Here is an 18,489-nt window from a genome sequence, read left to right as displayed (position 1 = left end):
CTCCAAGAAAAATAAAACAACGAAAGGCATAACAGAGGAAATGCTTAAATTCAACACACTCCAAAACTGTTTTGTCCTCTTTTATACCTGCTGGATCCTACCAAGAGTGAAAGGTTAATACTTATAAATTTTTGACCTTACCTCCCGTTCTTATTTGGTTGACAATGCAATAAACATAAAGGTTGTGTTTAGTGAGACATTATCAAACTATGTTTAAACACAATAAATGCTCAAATTGACTTGATTAAAAGTATTTCTGAGTCCATTTCTGTCTAATCCCTCCCTACTTCTCCTTCCCACATGGTGTCTTCCACTTGGCACATCTCCTCATAAGCCAGTGACCAGCTACAGTTCTGTTTGCAACTTCCTGGTTTTTAGGTGAAAGCCCAGCATGGCGGGAGAGAACAGGTGACCAACATAACTACACTTTACAGGTTTACCAATGAAATAAATGGCTTCTCTTCTGTGATAGCATGCTTAGCTAACGTAAACACAGGCCTCTCAGCCTGCTTGGCATTCAAATAGGAGAGGCTGTGTTATACAGAATGTATGTGTGCATCGAACTCTTAAAAGGGCACAGGGTTGACTCATGACAATATTGAGAAGACTGGAAAGGAAGACTTTAATGGCATTACCTGGGACTCAAACCCAGGTCAAATACTTGTCACGCAGCTAAGCCCACCACTATACCACCATCACCAAGCTGAATGATTTTTTTTTTTTTTTGTCTGCCAAAAAGCCACTAAACGCCAGCTTTCTACTTCCTTTGCACAACTTTCTTAGATCCTGATACAACACACACATCTGTAAAGCTGTAAGAGACAGATTGATCAATGACTTCTGGCAAGAGTATGTGAAGTCACACAGGTTGTATTTATCATGCAAGCAGTATGGGTGGTTTGTAAAACAGGTGTATGCTGTCTATCAGGGAGGGAGAAAGCTGCAAAACCAGGGTTGTATATTTTAAACCCAGACCTGTTTTGTCTGGCCTTTTCCTGTAACCCGCTCACTGCAGCTTTAACTGATCTGTTAACTATCATTTCATCTGTGTCTCACATTTACAAGGAGGTGGAACAACTTCAACCAGAGAGTTTTTACCAAGGAAGCTGGCACTAGTGATGGGAAGTTCAGCCCCTTTCAGTGAGCTGGCTCTTTCAGCTCAGCTCCCAAAGCAGAGTCAACTCTTTCAGCTCCTCAACAGCTCCTGATTTGGTATAATTTGCATCCTCATGTCTCAGCCTAACTTAGTATATATGAATGATTTGTGCATTGATAAACCCTTTAGCATCCAGTGTCTTTATGAGAAGCCTAAATGTGTGTTTGTTCTTTTACAAAAGCAGACTTTTTTTTACTTTTGTTAAACATTTTAATCAAAGTTTTTTTTTGCATCAAAAAACAAATAAAGAAAAATGAAGGGGAAAAACCCCACAAACCTGCAGAACAGAAACAGAACAGAACCAAACTTCATGCTATTTGCAGTTGTCACCCAAATTTATGTGTTTTTACAATACACACTCTCCTCCTCAGGGCTGTCTGCTGTCTCACTCACTGAGTGGACAAGACACCATACCTATCTTGAGTGATCATATCCTTATACGGAATTGGCCGTCAGTCAAAGTTCTGTTGTGAGCAGAGCTGAGCAACTGAGTGAGAGCAGAGCAATGAATGGAAAATAGATGGGAGTCAACTATCGCTCAATAGGAGTCGCCTCCTCAGATTCACTACCAAGCATCTGCTCCTAGAGCCACATCTTTTGATCATGACACATCTACGATGGCTGGTGGGTGTCATACAATTTGCAAAAGCCACGACACAAATGCAAGAGCAAAAACACAAATGCAGAAGCTACAACACAAATGCAAACACCACAACACAATGGAAGTACAGCCACAACAGTAGTTAAAAAGGTTAGGCTACTTATCCTAACGGACACAGAAAAGTTGCAAAAGTAAGTAAATTACTATGATAAAACTCTATAGGGGTCTCACATTGTAATATCTTTTATAGTACTATCTTATTTTTATAGTAATAACTTTTTATATTTACCAGAAAAATATGTCATCTTATATTTTGCTTTATGAATCAATGACTTTAGCATTAAAGCTATATTTATCATAACTGAAGGTAAAAAGAAAACAATTAATTTCTAACTTTCACAACTTTTCTGTGTCTGTTAGGAAAACCAACCTCTTAACTTCCATTGTGGCTGCATTTCCATTGTTTTGTGGCTTTTTCATTTGTGTTGTTGCTTCTGCAAATAAGCTGACACCTATTGGCCACCATACACATCACTAGAAGGCACATATGCAGTGAAGACAGAAACTTTACTGTAAGGTGTTCAAGGTTATGAGGAACTCAAACCAGGTAGTTTCATGTTCGACCACAAGGTGTGACTTCTTAACACTCTTGTAGAGGATTTTCTCATTGATCAGTGCAGGGGTCACATTAGGCATCAGGCAATGTCAGCACATCTTAGTGCAATTTGATTCATTGTGAGACTTGATTTGAACAACAGAGCAGGTAACTTGTGAAATCATTTGTCATTTCATTGGATGCTTAGTTAGTCAGATACTGGAATCGTCTTCCAATCAGAAGCTTCCAGCTGTCATCCCAAACTTCTACAGGCTACATGTTAAATAAAATTGCTTCAATATTAATAGTCATCTGTGTGTGTGAGCAGAGTTTGATCAATCCTATTGGGGTATTTGCCTCTACTTTGAGTATTTGTTGAGCTATAAAAGTCATGTGGAGTAAAAAGCACTTTGAGTGGTTAGAAGTCTCGTCCCATAAAAGTTCAGTCTATTTTTACCATTAGATTCAAATCGCAGACCACTAAAGATCCATGCATGTGACTTGTTCCCACTAAAGCTGCATAGACATCTAACACAGTTGTCATGCTTGATATTTTGGTCTATTCCTGCATGAAATGACAAGCTGCAGATTGAAAGAAAACATTGTATCAGCCAGATGGAGGAACTGGGAGTTCTCAAGTTTATGATGATACAATTTTCTCTAAGATATGTTTTGTGGTTACATGTGCTCATTCAGCTTTTCTGGAAATACATAAAAGATGTTGTAAAGTGCTTCGCTGATTTCATGATAGGAGCCAAGGCGCGCTTTGCAGAACAGCAACCAAAATAAACAAAATGTGTTTTAAGTCATGTAGATTTAGGTTTTGTCATTGGCTTTCCACAGAATCCTCATGGTCATAAATCTTGTGTTACTTCTATATTTGACAAGCATCCATCCCCTCCAAAGAAAGCACTGGCACCAAGCGATAGCCACTTGAAATATATACTGTACACAGTATTTCAAAGCCACAATTGCAGGTTTATGTCCATATGAAGCTGAAGCGATGAGATTGTTGCTGAAGAATATTCTCAACAGTATCAGGTTTTCTTTGCTGAGACTCATTTGGAAGAGATTTAATTGTTTTTCATGTTCCAGCTCTCAGGAACATTCAACAGATCCTGACTGCAAAACAGAGCAGTTGTTGCTTTTTATGGTTATTAATAAATATGACATTTCCTTTATTCCAGTGGGTAATACACCACGATGTTTGGTTAATGTGGAGATATTCTGCAGGCAGTGTGGGTATTAGGAATGATTGTGTCCAGTTTTCTTTGGCACTTCTTTGGTTATTGCTCTTTACAGCTTGAGCACGACCTAATGCATTTTTCCATTTGGCCTCTTTGCCTATTTAAACAGTCAGTAAACCCAGCAATTACTTTCAGCAACTGAATGATCTCATCTTTGTCTGTCAGGGATGAAAAGATAACCTTGTTAGCAGTGACCCAGCCTGCACTGCAGCGTACCCAGAGTGCTCCATAAAGGAAAGTTAGACTCAGGCTCTATAGGCTTCCTGTCAATCACAAGTCACCCACACTGAATCTCATTTAAAAGCACTTGCCTCGTATTCTCAGTGCCTAAGAACACAAAGGATTATGGGAAACGACAGATGGGATTCTGGAGATTTTTACTACCATAGGATGTGGTCACCGCCTCTTGTTACAGTCACTTTTACTGTTTTCTATTTTAGAAAATCACATGGACGAGTGCGACGTATCTCACAGGTGCTCATTACGACAGCCAGTGTTACAGTGTCGCCCCTACTCTGCTTTAACCGCACTGCCATGAGCCGCGCTGAACTTGATTTGACTCTGAGCCTGTAAAAACTCTTGGAGCTTTGTGAATACACGCCTGAAAGCTTGAGGAAGAAATACAGGAGATACGCTTTCAGACCGCCTTCCTTTAAGGAGGAAGAACACTCCTCCTCATCACTCTTCTTGCTCACGCTCTGCTTTTGTGTATGTTCAATGTTAATGGAGTGTTGTTGAGTTTGCAATCATGATGTCCATGTGTAAAGAGGCCGTGCAGCAGTTCCTGTCTGCACGTGTCATCAGAGGGTTTCCGTGCGCTTCAATCAGAGACTGGACTTCAGTATTGGAGGAATAGCATGGAGAGAAGTTGTGTTTATTATGCTTTAAGTTTTAGTCTAAGAGCTTCTAAGGCTAGCAGGTGCTTTAGAGCTTCCAGTATATTTATTTTACTTTGCAAAAAACCCAGGATAGGGAAGAACGTTTCATTTAATCCCCTTTAACAAACAGCAATTAGGCTCACTAATGAGACCCAGGGTCAGATGTATTAAGACTCTCCTCTAACCTGATTTTCCTCCCTTTCTTTTTTATTTCAGTCCTCCATTCCTCTTTGCTTTGTTTTTTTCTCCTTTACTGCCTCACAGACAGACACACAGATGCACAAACGTCATCTCTGTCTGAGTTTGCTCACCGGTTCGTCTGAGCTTGATTGCCTTCAGCCCCCCAAACTTCAAGACCCCGTTGCAAATTCTCAATGCTTCTTAATTTAGACAGCTTTTCCCTCGTTCCAGATAAAATACCTGGAGGGGGAGACAAACTCATAAATCCACTCATCTAACAACAACAGCATCCAGCATGATCTCTCTTAATACCAGAGATGAGCTACTACTTCTCCCCCCGGGAATGTCTGGTGATTGATTTACATGCAGACTCGATCCAACTCACCCAAACGGTTTTAGGAGACAAAGTAGTTCCACCTGCTGTACCTCCATGCACGCAGGGCTGAAAGGGATAGGTCTCTGCATCATGTCAGCGTGCCAAACAGGGCCAGAACCAGGAGAAATCAGTGGTTTCACTGGCCATGAGATACCCCTTCTCTCAGTGCGCCCGAAGATATTATAGATGAGCAGCTGCCAAGCAATAAGGACACAAATTTGTTCTTTGAGAAAGAAGGGATTTAATCACTTTGAACGAAAACATGTCTGCATCCCATTTATGAATCATGTGTCTGAGAGCATGCTCGAACTTATTCAAGCTGCCTGTGAGGCCTGCAGATAATCTTTCTGTTTCTGTCTAATATCACATCTGAGTGAATGTGGTTGTAGTAGAATAACAGGAGTCCAAAGCAGGATTTTCTTGAGCATGGCCTCTGTTGAGCTCACTTATCAGTCTCATATGCCACCATGTGCTGTGTGTCCTCGTGCAACTGACAAAACCAAAGAATGATTGTTCCAGTTTGTCTGTGATAGACAGAACAGGATTGCCTTCCCACAGATTTTTCCTGTGCTTCTTGATTCATGGATAAGATACCTCTGCTGACACACGGTACTTAGTAACTTTGAACTCAGTGAACTTATTGCTTTCCAAACCAGGAGTATCCACCCAAATAGACTGTTTTTACCAGCCAGTGTTTGTCTGAATGACAGTGCCAAACCAGAGGTGAGAGAGGATATAGGCTCTCAAATATGTGGTTATGTGGACACTCAAAAAAAGGGAAGCACACACGGATTGGCTGTGCTGTTACAACATTAGACTTTACATTTTGGTACCATGCAGATCACATTACTTGAGATAGTACATCAAATTGCATCTTCTGTTTTATGGTTTGACTTCTTTTAATTTTGGTATATGACGGGTGTATAAAATAAAGAACTTAATAGAGTTTGCCACCCGGCATCTGTCCTGACTCATTACAAAGATAGAAAAACAAGCTTTGCAGATCGGAATGCAAAAAGCAGAGCTGTAGTGGTGCATAATGTTAAGATATCACTCATTTTCCTTTGTTTACATTTTTATTTAGTCATTTTTATAATGCAAGGGTTATGACAGAACATGCATACATGTACAAATTAAAAAAAGTATATTCTTGGGGTCATTTTAACTTGAAAATAATGCATATTTCAGAGTCTAATTATTGAAGAAAGTCACAAAATGTAGAGCCCTCCTCCTCTATCATAAGTCTTGCCTATATCTACAACTTCTTAGCTATATGCTGAGATTTAGATTGCATTGCTTTCATATAAATCAATATTTTTTAATAATAATAATAATAATAATAATAATAATAATAATAATAATAATAATAATAATAATAATAATAATCGTTATTATTATTATTATTATTATTATTATTATTATTATTATTATTATTATTATTATTATTATTATTATTATAAACATTGTATTTTTTAAATACTTCTGAGTTTTATACTCTTTGGGGGCTTCATAATCTAAAACACTTTCACAGGTACTTCACCAGGATATATGAAAATGTGACACTGATAATATCCACGGGTTGCGTATTAAACAGTTTATCATGTAAGGTGTTTTTAAAAAAGCGAAAGGTTTCCCTCTGTTTCTCATCCAATATCTATTTTGATCCACCCCCTATGCCGTACTGTTTGCTGTATCATAGCAACCAAAGGGGGCGGTACGAGCGTAGATGAGGAAGCGTGTAGTTTCCATGGACACAGGTGATAAAATTAGAGCGTTAGCTAGAAGTTTAGAAGTTGTCAGGAAACTAAAACCACACGGTAGGTCTCTTCGTGAGTACATTTTTCGACACAACAAGTTATGTTATAAATATGTGACGTAGATTTTATTCATTAGACAAAGTTCAAAGCTGTCGCAGGAGGACTAAAGTTATTAGTTAGTCATAAGTATTAGCTGCTGTTTTTGGCAAGAATGGAGTAAAAAGGGTCTGAATTAAAAGTACAAAGGTGCAGAGTTAACAAATTCACAGGGTTAACGCATTTATTCAGTCAAGCGTCGTCGAATTTATACCTGTTTTACTGCGCAGTACACAAACCGACAAACAAAACAGGGTAAAAGCAAAGGTGCATAACCGTTAATTACGTAATACGTAATTAACGGTTATGCGAAGCAAGATGGCTTAATATATATATATATATATATATATATATATATATATATATATATATATATATATATATATATATATATATATATATATATATAATGTTTATGTTAAGTCTTACTGTAGTTGGGTTTAATGAGTTTCATTTCTTTTAAAATTTATCTGTACTGCATGTGTGACCTTCCAAGAGACGGCAGATGAAAATTGAAGCCTAAAAACATTAATTTGAAATAAAGCAAACATAATACTTTAACAGAGATACATGATGAAGACAAAATAAACAATTTCATACATCTCTCAAACACTGGTCTGCTGGCATTGCTTGACAAAACTAGATTTTTATTGTGAACTATTTTTGACACTAATTCTTCAAAGCTGAAAAAGGTGAGCTTGTAGTTGAAGGAAGTGATTAATAACACATTACATCAGGGTTCAGCTTAGCGCAATTTCACAATTAACTTTATTTTTACATGCAGTATACTGTATTTTCGATCACTTAACATCGAGCGTATTATCTATCTAGGCGTGAATCTTAGGGTAAGCTCTGGATAGATAAAGTAGGCTTTATATTGTAGACAAGCTGTGAATAGAGGGTTTTGGCTGTATCACTGTGGTAAGAATGACTAACTATCATGAATAGTTGGTGGAGTTAGTAACTGATTTTTTTCTTTCAGCTCATGACTCAGGTGTCTCTCCTCATCTTTCCTTCAAACAGGACAGCAAGCACTAAGCTAATCAATGTGATCTCTTTAACTTCATGTTGTTTATTTTCAGAAGATTTCAGCTGGTGCCATGGGGGTGTCACTGACCAGGGCAGCTCAGTGGACCACAGCCAGCTCTGGTACTCACAAACTAGAGTCTACACCTATGAATGAGACCTTCTTGAAAGAAATCCTTCACTTTGTGGAACAGCTCAGCACCCAACACCCACAGGAGGCAGAGCATGTGTTTGAGGAGCCGCTCCAGTGGACGACCACTTTAGTGGCATCTGATTTCAAAACAGGCTATGACATCAGGTTGGTCTAATCATGAGGCGGGCAGCTGGCTGGCCTGTGCTTTCAGTATTACGTGTCTGTGCAGGATATGCTGTCACCATGGTGTCCAAATGTATTTTACCTTGGCTTTAGTCAAAGAAGTAAGCTATAATTAATTTGTTTTTCAGCTTTAGTTATACAAGAGTACATTCCATTTCAATTCATCAGAACTTCTGGTTTCTTTTCTCATATCTTGGAGGCACAGAGGTACAAAAACAACAAATACAAATTCTGATTTTCCCGCTGTACCGTAACATTTGAAATCTAATAGAAGACAGCCTATCAGAGATGTAAGAGACTTGTTTTTAAATTCTTCTGTTGTTTTTTCTTAGTGACTCAGTTGTGCAGTCCCAGGAGGAAGATGGTCAAGGCCGTCCATTGTTGCAGTTATCCCCTCCTGTTGTTTATGTACGCACCTTCAGCCAGATTGCCAAAATGCTTCGTCTGGCAGATGATATGAAGCTGGAGGAGGTTCGAGCATGTCTTGAAGGTAAGTTTAACCAGAGGGTGATTTATCTACTTTACATCCTAAGCAGTCCACATGCCAACATACCCCTAAAACCCTCAGACTAAGATTGTCTCTCTATTCTCCACAGCTAGTAAATTATGCTATCACTGTATGCCTTGATATATAGATATCTATATTTCATGGGGCAACTTCCAGAAAGTAACAAATTCAGATGTTTATATCAGAGAAAAAAGCCTGTGATGAATAAAAATCACTAGTTAGTGTTTTCTGGAGTGTGTACCTTTTTGTTTTTAATAGGAGTGTAAGTACACTACACCCAAGGCTTCAAAATGAACCCAATGAACAAAGTGATCAAACCCTACATCTGAACATTGTTCTGCTGTGTTACACAGAAAATAGAGACCCCGTGGGGAAGATTCTTGGTTCCAGCTTTGCAGACATATGGGATGTCCAATCTGATTTTGTGAGTCTTGTAGACAACATAAAAGAGGAGAGTCAAGGAAAGGACTCTGAGATCAAGATAAATCTGTTCCTGTTGTTGCAAAACCTGGATAAGCAGCTCCTCAACAAGTGCCTCCAAGAGATATCAGAGTGGGTTTTTCCTCTATCTCCACATTTCTCTGAATTCATTCTGATTGTCTGTCCGTCCTCCACGGCTATCATCTGTCATTAGCTAACCAGTTTCACTGTCACATGTGGTTCTTCTGGATAGGAACTGTCAGTGGTTTCAGAGAAGAAACCATGAGTGAGTGAAATGATTTGGATGTTTGTCTTGTTTTGTTTTTCTACATTTTCATCACAGTCAAGTCAGCCTCGACCCCACCGCAGTGAAGAATGAAGTGGAGCTGCTGAGACGTCTCTGCACTGAGGGGGAAAAGAGGGTGTTGAAGTCAGTTCGATACACATCAGGTTTGAATTATCTCCACATTACACTTAGTTGTAAGGAAAGCAAATGTTTTTAACATCAATGCTGGGAGTTATAAAGCATGAAGGAGTCTGCACATAAGTAACAAGAGAGATAGTATTTGTTGAATTCAAGTTTAACAAGTCATTTGTGAGGAGATGCACTCTTCATCACATGGTCTGTCTGTATACAAACACAACCAAATATTTGCCTCATTCTGTGATACTGTTTTTTGTTTTTTTTTTTATCTCCCAGGTAGTTTTGTGCTGCTTGAAGATCCATACCTCAGCAACAAAACATGATTTAAAGCTCTTTCTTGGAGTTTGGAAACATTCAGCTTTGTTTATCTTTTTCTTTTTAGATTATGAGTTTTCAAATGGCTGTCGTGCTCCTCCATGGAGGCAGGTGCTCGGAGAGATCTGTTACCTTGTGATTGAGCCTTGTGACACTGAGGCCCTCCACATTACATACAGCACTGCTGGAGTTTTTCTCAATGGGGTAAGACCATTAACTAGTCTATGGGGCAAGATGAAGCACTGTGTCATGCATCAGCTGTAACAGAAGTGGTATATTTTATCATTATACTGCACTTTCTCTTTGTCATATTCATATACTTTATACGTTTTTCTATAAAGTACCATTTATACATAGAGCAGGTCAAAGAACCTGACAGAGTTAAAAATAACAACCATCATCAGCGTAAAAAGAAATAGGTCATCCAATAAACATAAGCTTCAAATCACTATTGTTTTCCAAAAAATTGATATAAGTTTAAATAAATTAAAATATTTCATTAAAACTCGTTCTTAGTAATGCATCTTAAGAGTAGGAACTTGCCAAGTCTACTGGTTGCGCTCCCTGAACAACTGTTACAAAACCAGTCCTTTATGTTCAAACTGAGTTGTCGAGTTGACGCTTTATATAATAGCCCCCAATCTTTTTTTCCTTTTTAAAGAAAAAAAATGATGATAAAAATAAAAATAACGTAGAAATAATAAAAAAATAAAAAATAAAAAAAAAAATAAAAAATAAAAAAAAAAATCATCAACAACAACAAAAAAGTAACAAAACCAAAACAAAAAAAAGAACAAACCCCACAAGAAGTTAGCATCACTTTTGCATGTGTCTCAAGCTTTTCATATGGTTCAATAAACTACCATAGTTTTGGTCTTTAACCACATTAGGTTTGATTAAGACTTGAGAGAGTGCTGTAATCGAAATAATCACATCACACACGGATGCAGCAGAGAGGAAAAGACAACAGCCCATGCTAAAAATAGCATAAAGCATTTTCAGTAATCTACTTAACAACAGTTATTGTTTCCTAAAACTTCTAAAGTAAGAAGAACACAGTTCATACAGGGCAGAAAAACTGCCAAAGACAGCTTTCTGCCTACTTTTTGAAGTGATCAGAGTTCAGCGTGAGTTCTTCTGACAGCTGTAAGTCACTGTGCATCGTTCCAGCTGGAGGGAGCACCATATTTAAACAAAATACAGTGGTCTACAAGATTACCACTCCCAGTAATAAAACAAAGAGGAAAGTCTTACATTACATTCAACATGCTTAGAGACCGGGGCACATGCATCACCATGACCCAGTGAGGCTGAAAAAGTTAAAGATATCACATAGCAATACATGATGTTTTCTGATGCTGTTTTAAGGTTTTTAATGTAAGGAAACTTTGTCTCATGAGTAAAAAAGGCCTGTCTTTAATTATGATCCAGTAACAGATTTAAACCTGAGCTCAAAGTTTAAAGTTTTCTACCATGTTTATGGATATACCCCAATTTGTTTCATGTAAATATCAAACGTGAGGCTTTCAGTGTATCATTATGCCTTCAATGGAGAGCTTCCAAGTACGTCCAAAAGGCAGGAGTCTTCATCAAATGTGTTAGCAATCATTCCTGAGAGAGGATTTTCAGGGTGCAGCACCTCTCACTCCTTCTCCGCCTTCACTGACTTACCATAGGTTTCCTGCCTCTGTTTCTTCACCTGGAAACGGTTGGATCGAGGTGGAAAAGCTACAGCCTTAAACGGAATGGTTGACATTTGATGCAAATGAAACCTCAAAGAGCAGTAGTGTCTTACACCTAATTTAGTGGTTAACACGGTTTTACACTTCCTCTTTGAGGCTGCCTGGAGATACTCTGACTCTGCTAACACCAGATATTCCAGCTGACATTGTGGTTTGTAGAATTAATGAAGCTGTTTTTCACTTTGTTTTCTCAGCACATAAAACAGGAGGGGGGCGAAAATGGCCATGAGCGAAGAAGTGATATCTACAAAGACCTGGTGACTCTCCTGAAGAGCCGATCTCCACATTTTGCTGAAAACGTGAACAAGCAGGTACAAAGGAATATGGACAGATGCTGTAAACATCTCATTAGGACCGCATGTAGCCTTGAATTTTAACTTTCTGAGCTCAGCTGTGTGGGTGTTAAACGCCTCTTTGTCCAAGAACAAGGTCCTTTTCTTTAAAACTCTGATTTGATCTGTGATGCAGTGTGACTCACTCTCATAAACAGAGTTTGAATTGTGTAATCAGTGTCTGTGCTGCTCCACACGTCCGAGCGTCTGGTTGTCACAGCGTTGAAAGATTCTTGAAGCAGCCTCCTCCGTGTTTCCAGCTTCAAAACAGTTCAACCACAATCCCACCCACCATACACCCCTTAAAACACACACATACAACTGTGCAGGGACACACACATGCTCATTTCCAGACACTGAAATATGTGTGATTTATTCAGCCCTGCTACTTCCTGCTTTGGTGATTGGACGACTTAACAAGTTGTCTTGATAATAGATTCCAGATGTAACCAAAAAAGCGTTTATCATTTGGAAATATGATCATTTTTTTTCTTGCTCAGGCTGATGTTTGTTGGAAAATATGGCATCATTTGATATGAATCAAAGCCTGAAAGACCGCTAACTAATCACAGCCTGTTTTGTGCGGTTATCATTTTTCTTTGGTGAATGAAAGAAAGGCATGTGGCTCATTGATTTTAAAACATGATGAGTACTTTTCTGTTAATTATGATAGATTGGGGTAGATAGTTAAAATCGACCACAATGAAAATATTCACAAAAGATGAAACCTTTACTCCCCACATGGAAGTTCATAAAGTTTTTACACATGGAGATTTCTCCTAACCAATGTCTTTTTTATGGATCCTACGTTTGAGAACCAGTTTCATTTACAGAACTGTTCTGGGTAAGAGGTAAGTTTGAATCAAAGACAACATGAACAGTTTTTTAGACTAATAAGCTTCTTGGATTGTATAGAAGAATATTCAGGATGTATCTTAAAGTATTGCACAACATTACTGTAAGATTGCTCCTTCCCCCACACCTAATGAAGCCTTTCTTTATAAGCCAGACTAACTGTGTCCCAAAAGCACTTTTTACTTTTTGGTTTATTTTGGATATGCTTTTACTTGTTTAATTAAATATTTTACAAACTGTTCGGAAAAAATTTGACATGTTCTCAATTAGAGCTGGGTATTGCCAAGAACCTCATGATTTGATTTGATTCGATTCCGATTTTTTTTTAGGTTGCGATTCGGTATTGATTCAATTCGATTTGATATTAATTTAAATGCTTGGATTATTGATTTTCATGCCCCATGTGAACATATGTGGTATGTCACCATACATTTTGGAGCAATAAAACAACCCAAACATCAGACAATTTTAAGCCAAGGGATCTGGCTTTATGCTGCTGCTGCTTTGGCTGCCGTTGTTTGGTCTCTGGTGGCCCTCATCCATACAACACAAATAACCCACACAGTCCCCCTCACTTGCCAGGAGAGTAACCTATTCAGAGGATTTGCTGAATCGAGATTGAATTGGGGGAGGAAATATTTAGATGCATCTATTCATCAATTTTTTCACCCTATTCTCAAAAGGAGGTATTGCCATTGCCTTTAACTGTTTGTAAGCTTTTTATTTTGACCAAATAGCAAAAAAATTGGTAAGCACTAGCACATCCAGCAGGGTCCTTATCATCAACAGAAAGCAATTAAATGGTTATTGATTTTCTGGGTATAAAGGTGAGGTGTAGTCTTTTTCCAGAAATTTTGCCACAGGATCACATAAAATCCTGTGGGTTGGCTCAAAGGTCCTAGACCCACCCACTTTTCAACAACCCCACCCTAAACTTTTTCAAATATTTTTTTTCATCTATATTTTTAAATCGGTCTGAAAAGAGCACAGTAAAATTTTGTCACTCGTTCATATTGTAAGTGTCAGATGCTCTGTCTTTGTAAAATGAGCCAATGAGAAAAGAGTTATGAAAGAATCAGCTTCATGTGGGTAGGATCATAACATTTTTTTGGGGAAGACTGTAGATTTTTATTTATTTTATTTAACCATGGTTAATATCCTTGCTCTTACATATTTTAATGCAAAAATGCAAATTAAAGGTGAAAAAAGCAACCAAATCTGCTTCAAACCCACACATAGTAACACTGGTATATTTTCAGCCATTTTTATTAAGTAAATTAATGACCTAAAAACTTTTGTAACTTAAGGCCCAGCCAAAATTTTTCTGGCCCACCCAGGACTGAAATCCTGGCTTGATCCTGCTTAAAATTCTTATTAGCCTCAACCGTGTCATATGTAAATCACTGATAATTAAATGTTAGCTTGCTTGTAAAGTAAATGCAGATTGTGAACATCATCATGTTAGCATTCGCATTGTGGGGTTGTGTGCCTGGCATAATCATTTAGCTTCAGGCGCTTCTCACATCGCTGCAGACTCTTGAGTTCATTCCAAACCAACCTCCTATTACCATACAGCACGTTAGGTTTTCTATCTGCTTATTTCAGTTCTCTGTGTAAAACTTATTCACTACACGGTTCCCTCAGATGTTTCTCTAACAGAAAGCACCATGAAAGGTAGTGTGCATACAGACTCCTCTCTGTTTTTCAACCACCACCACACATTCAGATCCTATCATTTTAAAATGAGTGAAAGTAATTGTTATGTAACTCCCTAAATTGTTTTACAAAACAAGAGTCCTGAAACTGAAGTAGTCTCAGTGTAGTTATCGTGATCTAGGATGAGGTTAAAGAAACTCCAATAAACCAATGAGTGGTGCCAGGCTGAAGGGTGTGAAAAAGACATCCAGGCATTTATGTTTTATGAGAGCTGTGTGAAGAATGATGCCCTGAGACTGAACAATCTAAAAATGATTGACAGCAGCTGTAAAAGTTGCTGTGAGGTAGTTTGAAGAGGCACAAATCACTCAAAGTCTTTGTCTTCTTGGATTCTTTCTCTCCTTTGATATTCATCTCGCAGCGCCCTGGTGCTTTAGTCTTCCACTTACCGTCTCGCCTCCACTCATGAGCTAATCATCTTCATATGATGGAGTCAGTCAGAGAACACAATGCTTTCAAATGATGATTGATTATGATGACAGCAATCAAATGGTGCATCATGCATCCTCTGTCTGAGATATGAAGGAAGTGCTTTCATTCTGGACGTGATCCTTTCCATTCGTAACTTAAAGACACACTCACATCACTGCGGCTCTGTTCCCTGATTACAAATCAGAGAGTTGAACTTGAGAAGTGATCGCCAAAGATAACAACACCTAATCTGAAAACATATCTGTGCGTATTCCCAGTGTGAGGAAGCGGCTCTTTTTAACAGTTCCATTAGATGAGACAGCTTCAATCAAACAGGCAGAGGCAGCCAAGGAGAGCAGAAACACATGAGGAAGTAGACTCGCCTGCTCAGCTCAGTGTTGTGGACTTATTTTGACATCACAGTGTGATTGGAAATTGGACATGCTGCGTATTTGCATGCACAAAATCTTTAGTACAAAGCCTGAGAGGTCCCTTGGTTGTAGATTTGTTTTCCTTATTCACATCCTGAAGTTAACATGTGCTGTCTCACTGTCATAATCAGTCAGTAAAAACCTCTTGACTCTTTCCACTGACAGATATTTCACAGCCTAAAGCTGCTGATTTGCTGCTCTGTTGATTTTCCATCCCTATATATATTTAAGAATCTACAAACAATTCTACCACAAACCTATGTAAATAGTTTATGTTTTATTGGTTAGCTGCTTGGAAAAGGGACAATTTAAGAAATACTGTTGTAATTGATTGTCACTTGCTATAAAAACTGAAGGCGTCGTCCTGCTTAGCACCGTGCTTGTCTCCAGGCCTGCAGCGTTCTCAGATGCAGAAAGGCACCTGTAATAGCACTTTTACTGCAGCATGTCAAAAAATTTGAAGTGTTCCCTCCTGTGTAAGCGCATGGACTTTGTCCATTTCACATATAATAGAATTAAAAAAGTTTTTTTTGCCTAATAAAGTCAGACTGTGGGTCTGTGGCTGGGTGAATTTACTTGTATGTTTCCAGCAGCAGGTCACTTTGTGTTTTATGAAAAACAAGTCCTTGGAAAAGTGATTGGGCATACTTGGCTCCGGCTCGCGCAGGAACACAAGCCATAGGATCTTAATTCTTTTTCCCTAGCCCTTAAAATCTGTTGAGCCCCTAACAAACAATGACAGTCTGAGCTATTTCTGCAGAGCAGGTGTCTGTGATTAAAAACTCTCCTGCCTCCAAACCATTCATATGTGTCTTATTGGCATTCATGTAGGTTGTTAAATTGGTAAAAAGACCTTCAAACCAAAAGAAAAAAAATTAAACTAAACTGAAAAACAGTGACACAAAGGCGTTATTTTATCTGTGCCAAGCTGCAGAGTTCTGGGTGGAGAAATGTACAGTAACAATAAACGTGTGATATCAGCCAATCAGAGGAGGGGGACCCGCTTAATGTAAAGCTGTGGGAGAGTGTGATTTTGAGTCCTCAATAAAGACTGTATTGTTATACAGGTCTGCATGAGGCTTGTAAAATGTATGTTTCTCATGTGTCACTGAGACTGTTCTGTAGTTTTATATTTGTCTTTCTGTAACAGTTGTGACACATTTAAATCTGATTTGTCAGAAATGATTAAAAAGAAAACACATGCGTCAGATGGTTGTTTGATTAAACCAAAGAAAAAGGAAAGTGAACACTGAAATGGCTTTTTCACAGGCAACGTTCAGAAAAATTTATGACCCTTGAACATATGGTTTTAAATTCATTGTACATCTCCTCAGTAGAGAATTGGTGCAAATTGAAAGAGGACTTTCTCCTTACTCTCCAGCCTTTGTCTTTTTCCACTTACCAACAGGATTTTGCAGCTCAAGAACTTCCATCAACACAAAAGATCCAGCATGTGGAATCGGTTGACGCGGAGGAACAAGGCCAACCCCAGAGGTCTTACGAGCAACAGGAAAAGAATGTGCATGAGAAGTGGAGACAACACACGCCGTACAAGGCAGGCGGCAAGAAGAAGAAATATGAACCATGTCCAAGATGGAGGGATCTCCGTCTGATTTCACCATGTGGGTACGTGATAAGTCCTGTCGTAAGACGGGTTTGGGGGAATCTTCAGGCTGAGACGTAACGCACGCCACGGGAATCCCTCTTGTTAAGGAGATAAGCTGTCAGTGATAGTGATGCCAAGCTTTTGTCACATGTGCTCAGTGCTCTGCCAGCAGCCGCACATTATAAAGACGTGGTTATATGGTTTATAAATTTTAGGGTAACTGCAAATATTCCTAATTACACATTGATCTGAGTTAATAATGACGTTAGCACTGCTGAGAGCCTTTCTGCTCGATTACAGACAGACATCATGGGAAAAAGTCTTAGAAAAAATCCCTAAAAGAGCTATCACATATGGTCTTTGATTGATAAATAGATCTAGCATGGGTTGAGCTGTTGCAGCTGTACCTTGTGATAACTGTACCCATTTGAAGAGAAGCTGGCTGAAGATAAAAGTACCTCAATTGAAGAGAAATGCCAGTTGAGCCCTTGTCTGAAATTGTTAAATAATGATTATGTTAGAAAAATAACCATTTTCAAAATAGAAGTAGGCATAATGGCTCTTATTTCACATCATTATAGGACGGCAGAGGAAAAGAAAACCAATAAAAGCTCTGGAGAGAAGAAGTCGGCTGAAATGCAGAAGAAAAAGTCAGCCACAGGAGCCAAGAGCAAGATGAAAGCCGAGTTCTCTGCATCCTCTTTACCTGTCCTACGCCTGTCCTCCCAGTTAAAAAGGTAAGTATCTACTGTTAGTTTCTCTTCTGTCAGGATCCATCAGGATGTTTGTGGAGGACTGGAAGAGTTAGATAAAGCTATCAGAGATTCAGGAGCTGATATGCAGAGATAAATGCTGGGGAGTAAGTTGTGGACAGTGTAAGTTGTGAAACTAAAGGAGACTCATGGAGAAGCTGTTTCTTCCTCCCACTTCCTCACCTTTCTTCATCTACCAACACACACACTGATAAATCAACACGCTGTTTACTGATAGCTTCCTGTACGGCTCATCACTGAGTGTAAAGGCATTAAAGACCCCAGGGTGCATTCACTCAGGCGCAATCATGCACACCACCCAGGATAAAGGTCTTGTCTTCTGCTGTGTTTATCATGTTGGTTTGTGGAAAACTCTCGCTCATAATGGCTGGCTCCCTCTGATATTAAGCTCCCCTGGCAATGCTATTTGTACATACATGGAAACTGTCTCTCAGCAGCCCCATTTGAATGCGTACCAAATTTCATTGCTCCACAGTGCACAGTTTTCATGAAACTGCTATCCAAATGGCCGGAGTAGCTCTAAAAAGCCATCTGCAAATTTGTTTGCATCAAGTCTTCGCTCTGTGTTTAATGATGACTCCAGTCCTCTCATGACATTATTCCAATCTGTACTTTCCTGCTTCTTAGCTTCTTCGGAAGTCAGAGCACTTGACACTTGAATTTCAGAATCCTTGATGTGTCTCCTTGTGTGGGATGACCAGGCTGTATTTCCATTTGAAACGCAGGAA

General features: G+C 38.8%; 1 protein-coding gene across 6 annotated transcripts in view; it reads left to right on the top strand.

Moving 5' to 3' along the window:
* The first annotated feature begins 320 nt into the window (after positions 1 to 320).
* odad2 (outer dynein arm docking complex subunit 2) overlaps positions 321 to 18,489 on the top strand; it is a 51,029-nt gene continuing 32,860 nt past the window's right edge. Inside the window, exons 1-10 of one of the 6 annotated variants that reach the window (XM_074693556.1) lie at positions 370 to 408; positions 1,066 to 1,212; positions 7,972 to 8,210; positions 8,561 to 8,718; positions 9,090 to 9,288; positions 9,500 to 9,606; positions 9,963 to 10,099; positions 11,832 to 11,948; positions 16,791 to 17,008; positions 17,570 to 17,725. In XM_074693556.1, coding sequence (XP_074549657.1) covers positions 7,987 to 8,210; positions 8,561 to 8,718; positions 9,090 to 9,288; positions 9,500 to 9,606; positions 9,963 to 10,099; positions 11,832 to 11,948; positions 16,791 to 17,008; positions 17,570 to 17,725 — 1,316 coding nt within the window. In that variant the 5' untranslated portion in view covers positions 370 to 408; positions 1,066 to 1,212; positions 7,972 to 7,986. Of the gene's footprint in view, positions 409 to 1,065; positions 1,213 to 6,738; positions 6,851 to 7,968; positions 8,211 to 8,560; positions 8,719 to 9,089; positions 9,289 to 9,499; positions 9,607 to 9,962; positions 10,100 to 11,831; positions 11,949 to 16,790; positions 17,009 to 17,569; positions 17,726 to 18,489 lie in introns of those variants that run through there. The other 5 variants (XM_074693555.1, XM_074693554.1, XM_074693551.1 and 2 more) reach the window with 5 other exon arrangements.

This window comes from Halichoeres trimaculatus, unplaced genomic scaffold (genome assembly GCF_033239565.1).
Source record: "Halichoeres trimaculatus isolate MK-OKI-2021-1 unplaced genomic scaffold, fHalTri1.1 fHalTri1_scaffold_18, whole genome shotgun sequence".
Lineage (NCBI taxonomy): Eukaryota > Metazoa > Chordata > Actinopteri > Labriformes > Labridae > Halichoeres > Halichoeres trimaculatus.
Note: the sequence above shows the minus strand (reverse complement) of the source record. Positions and strands in the feature narration are given on the sequence as shown.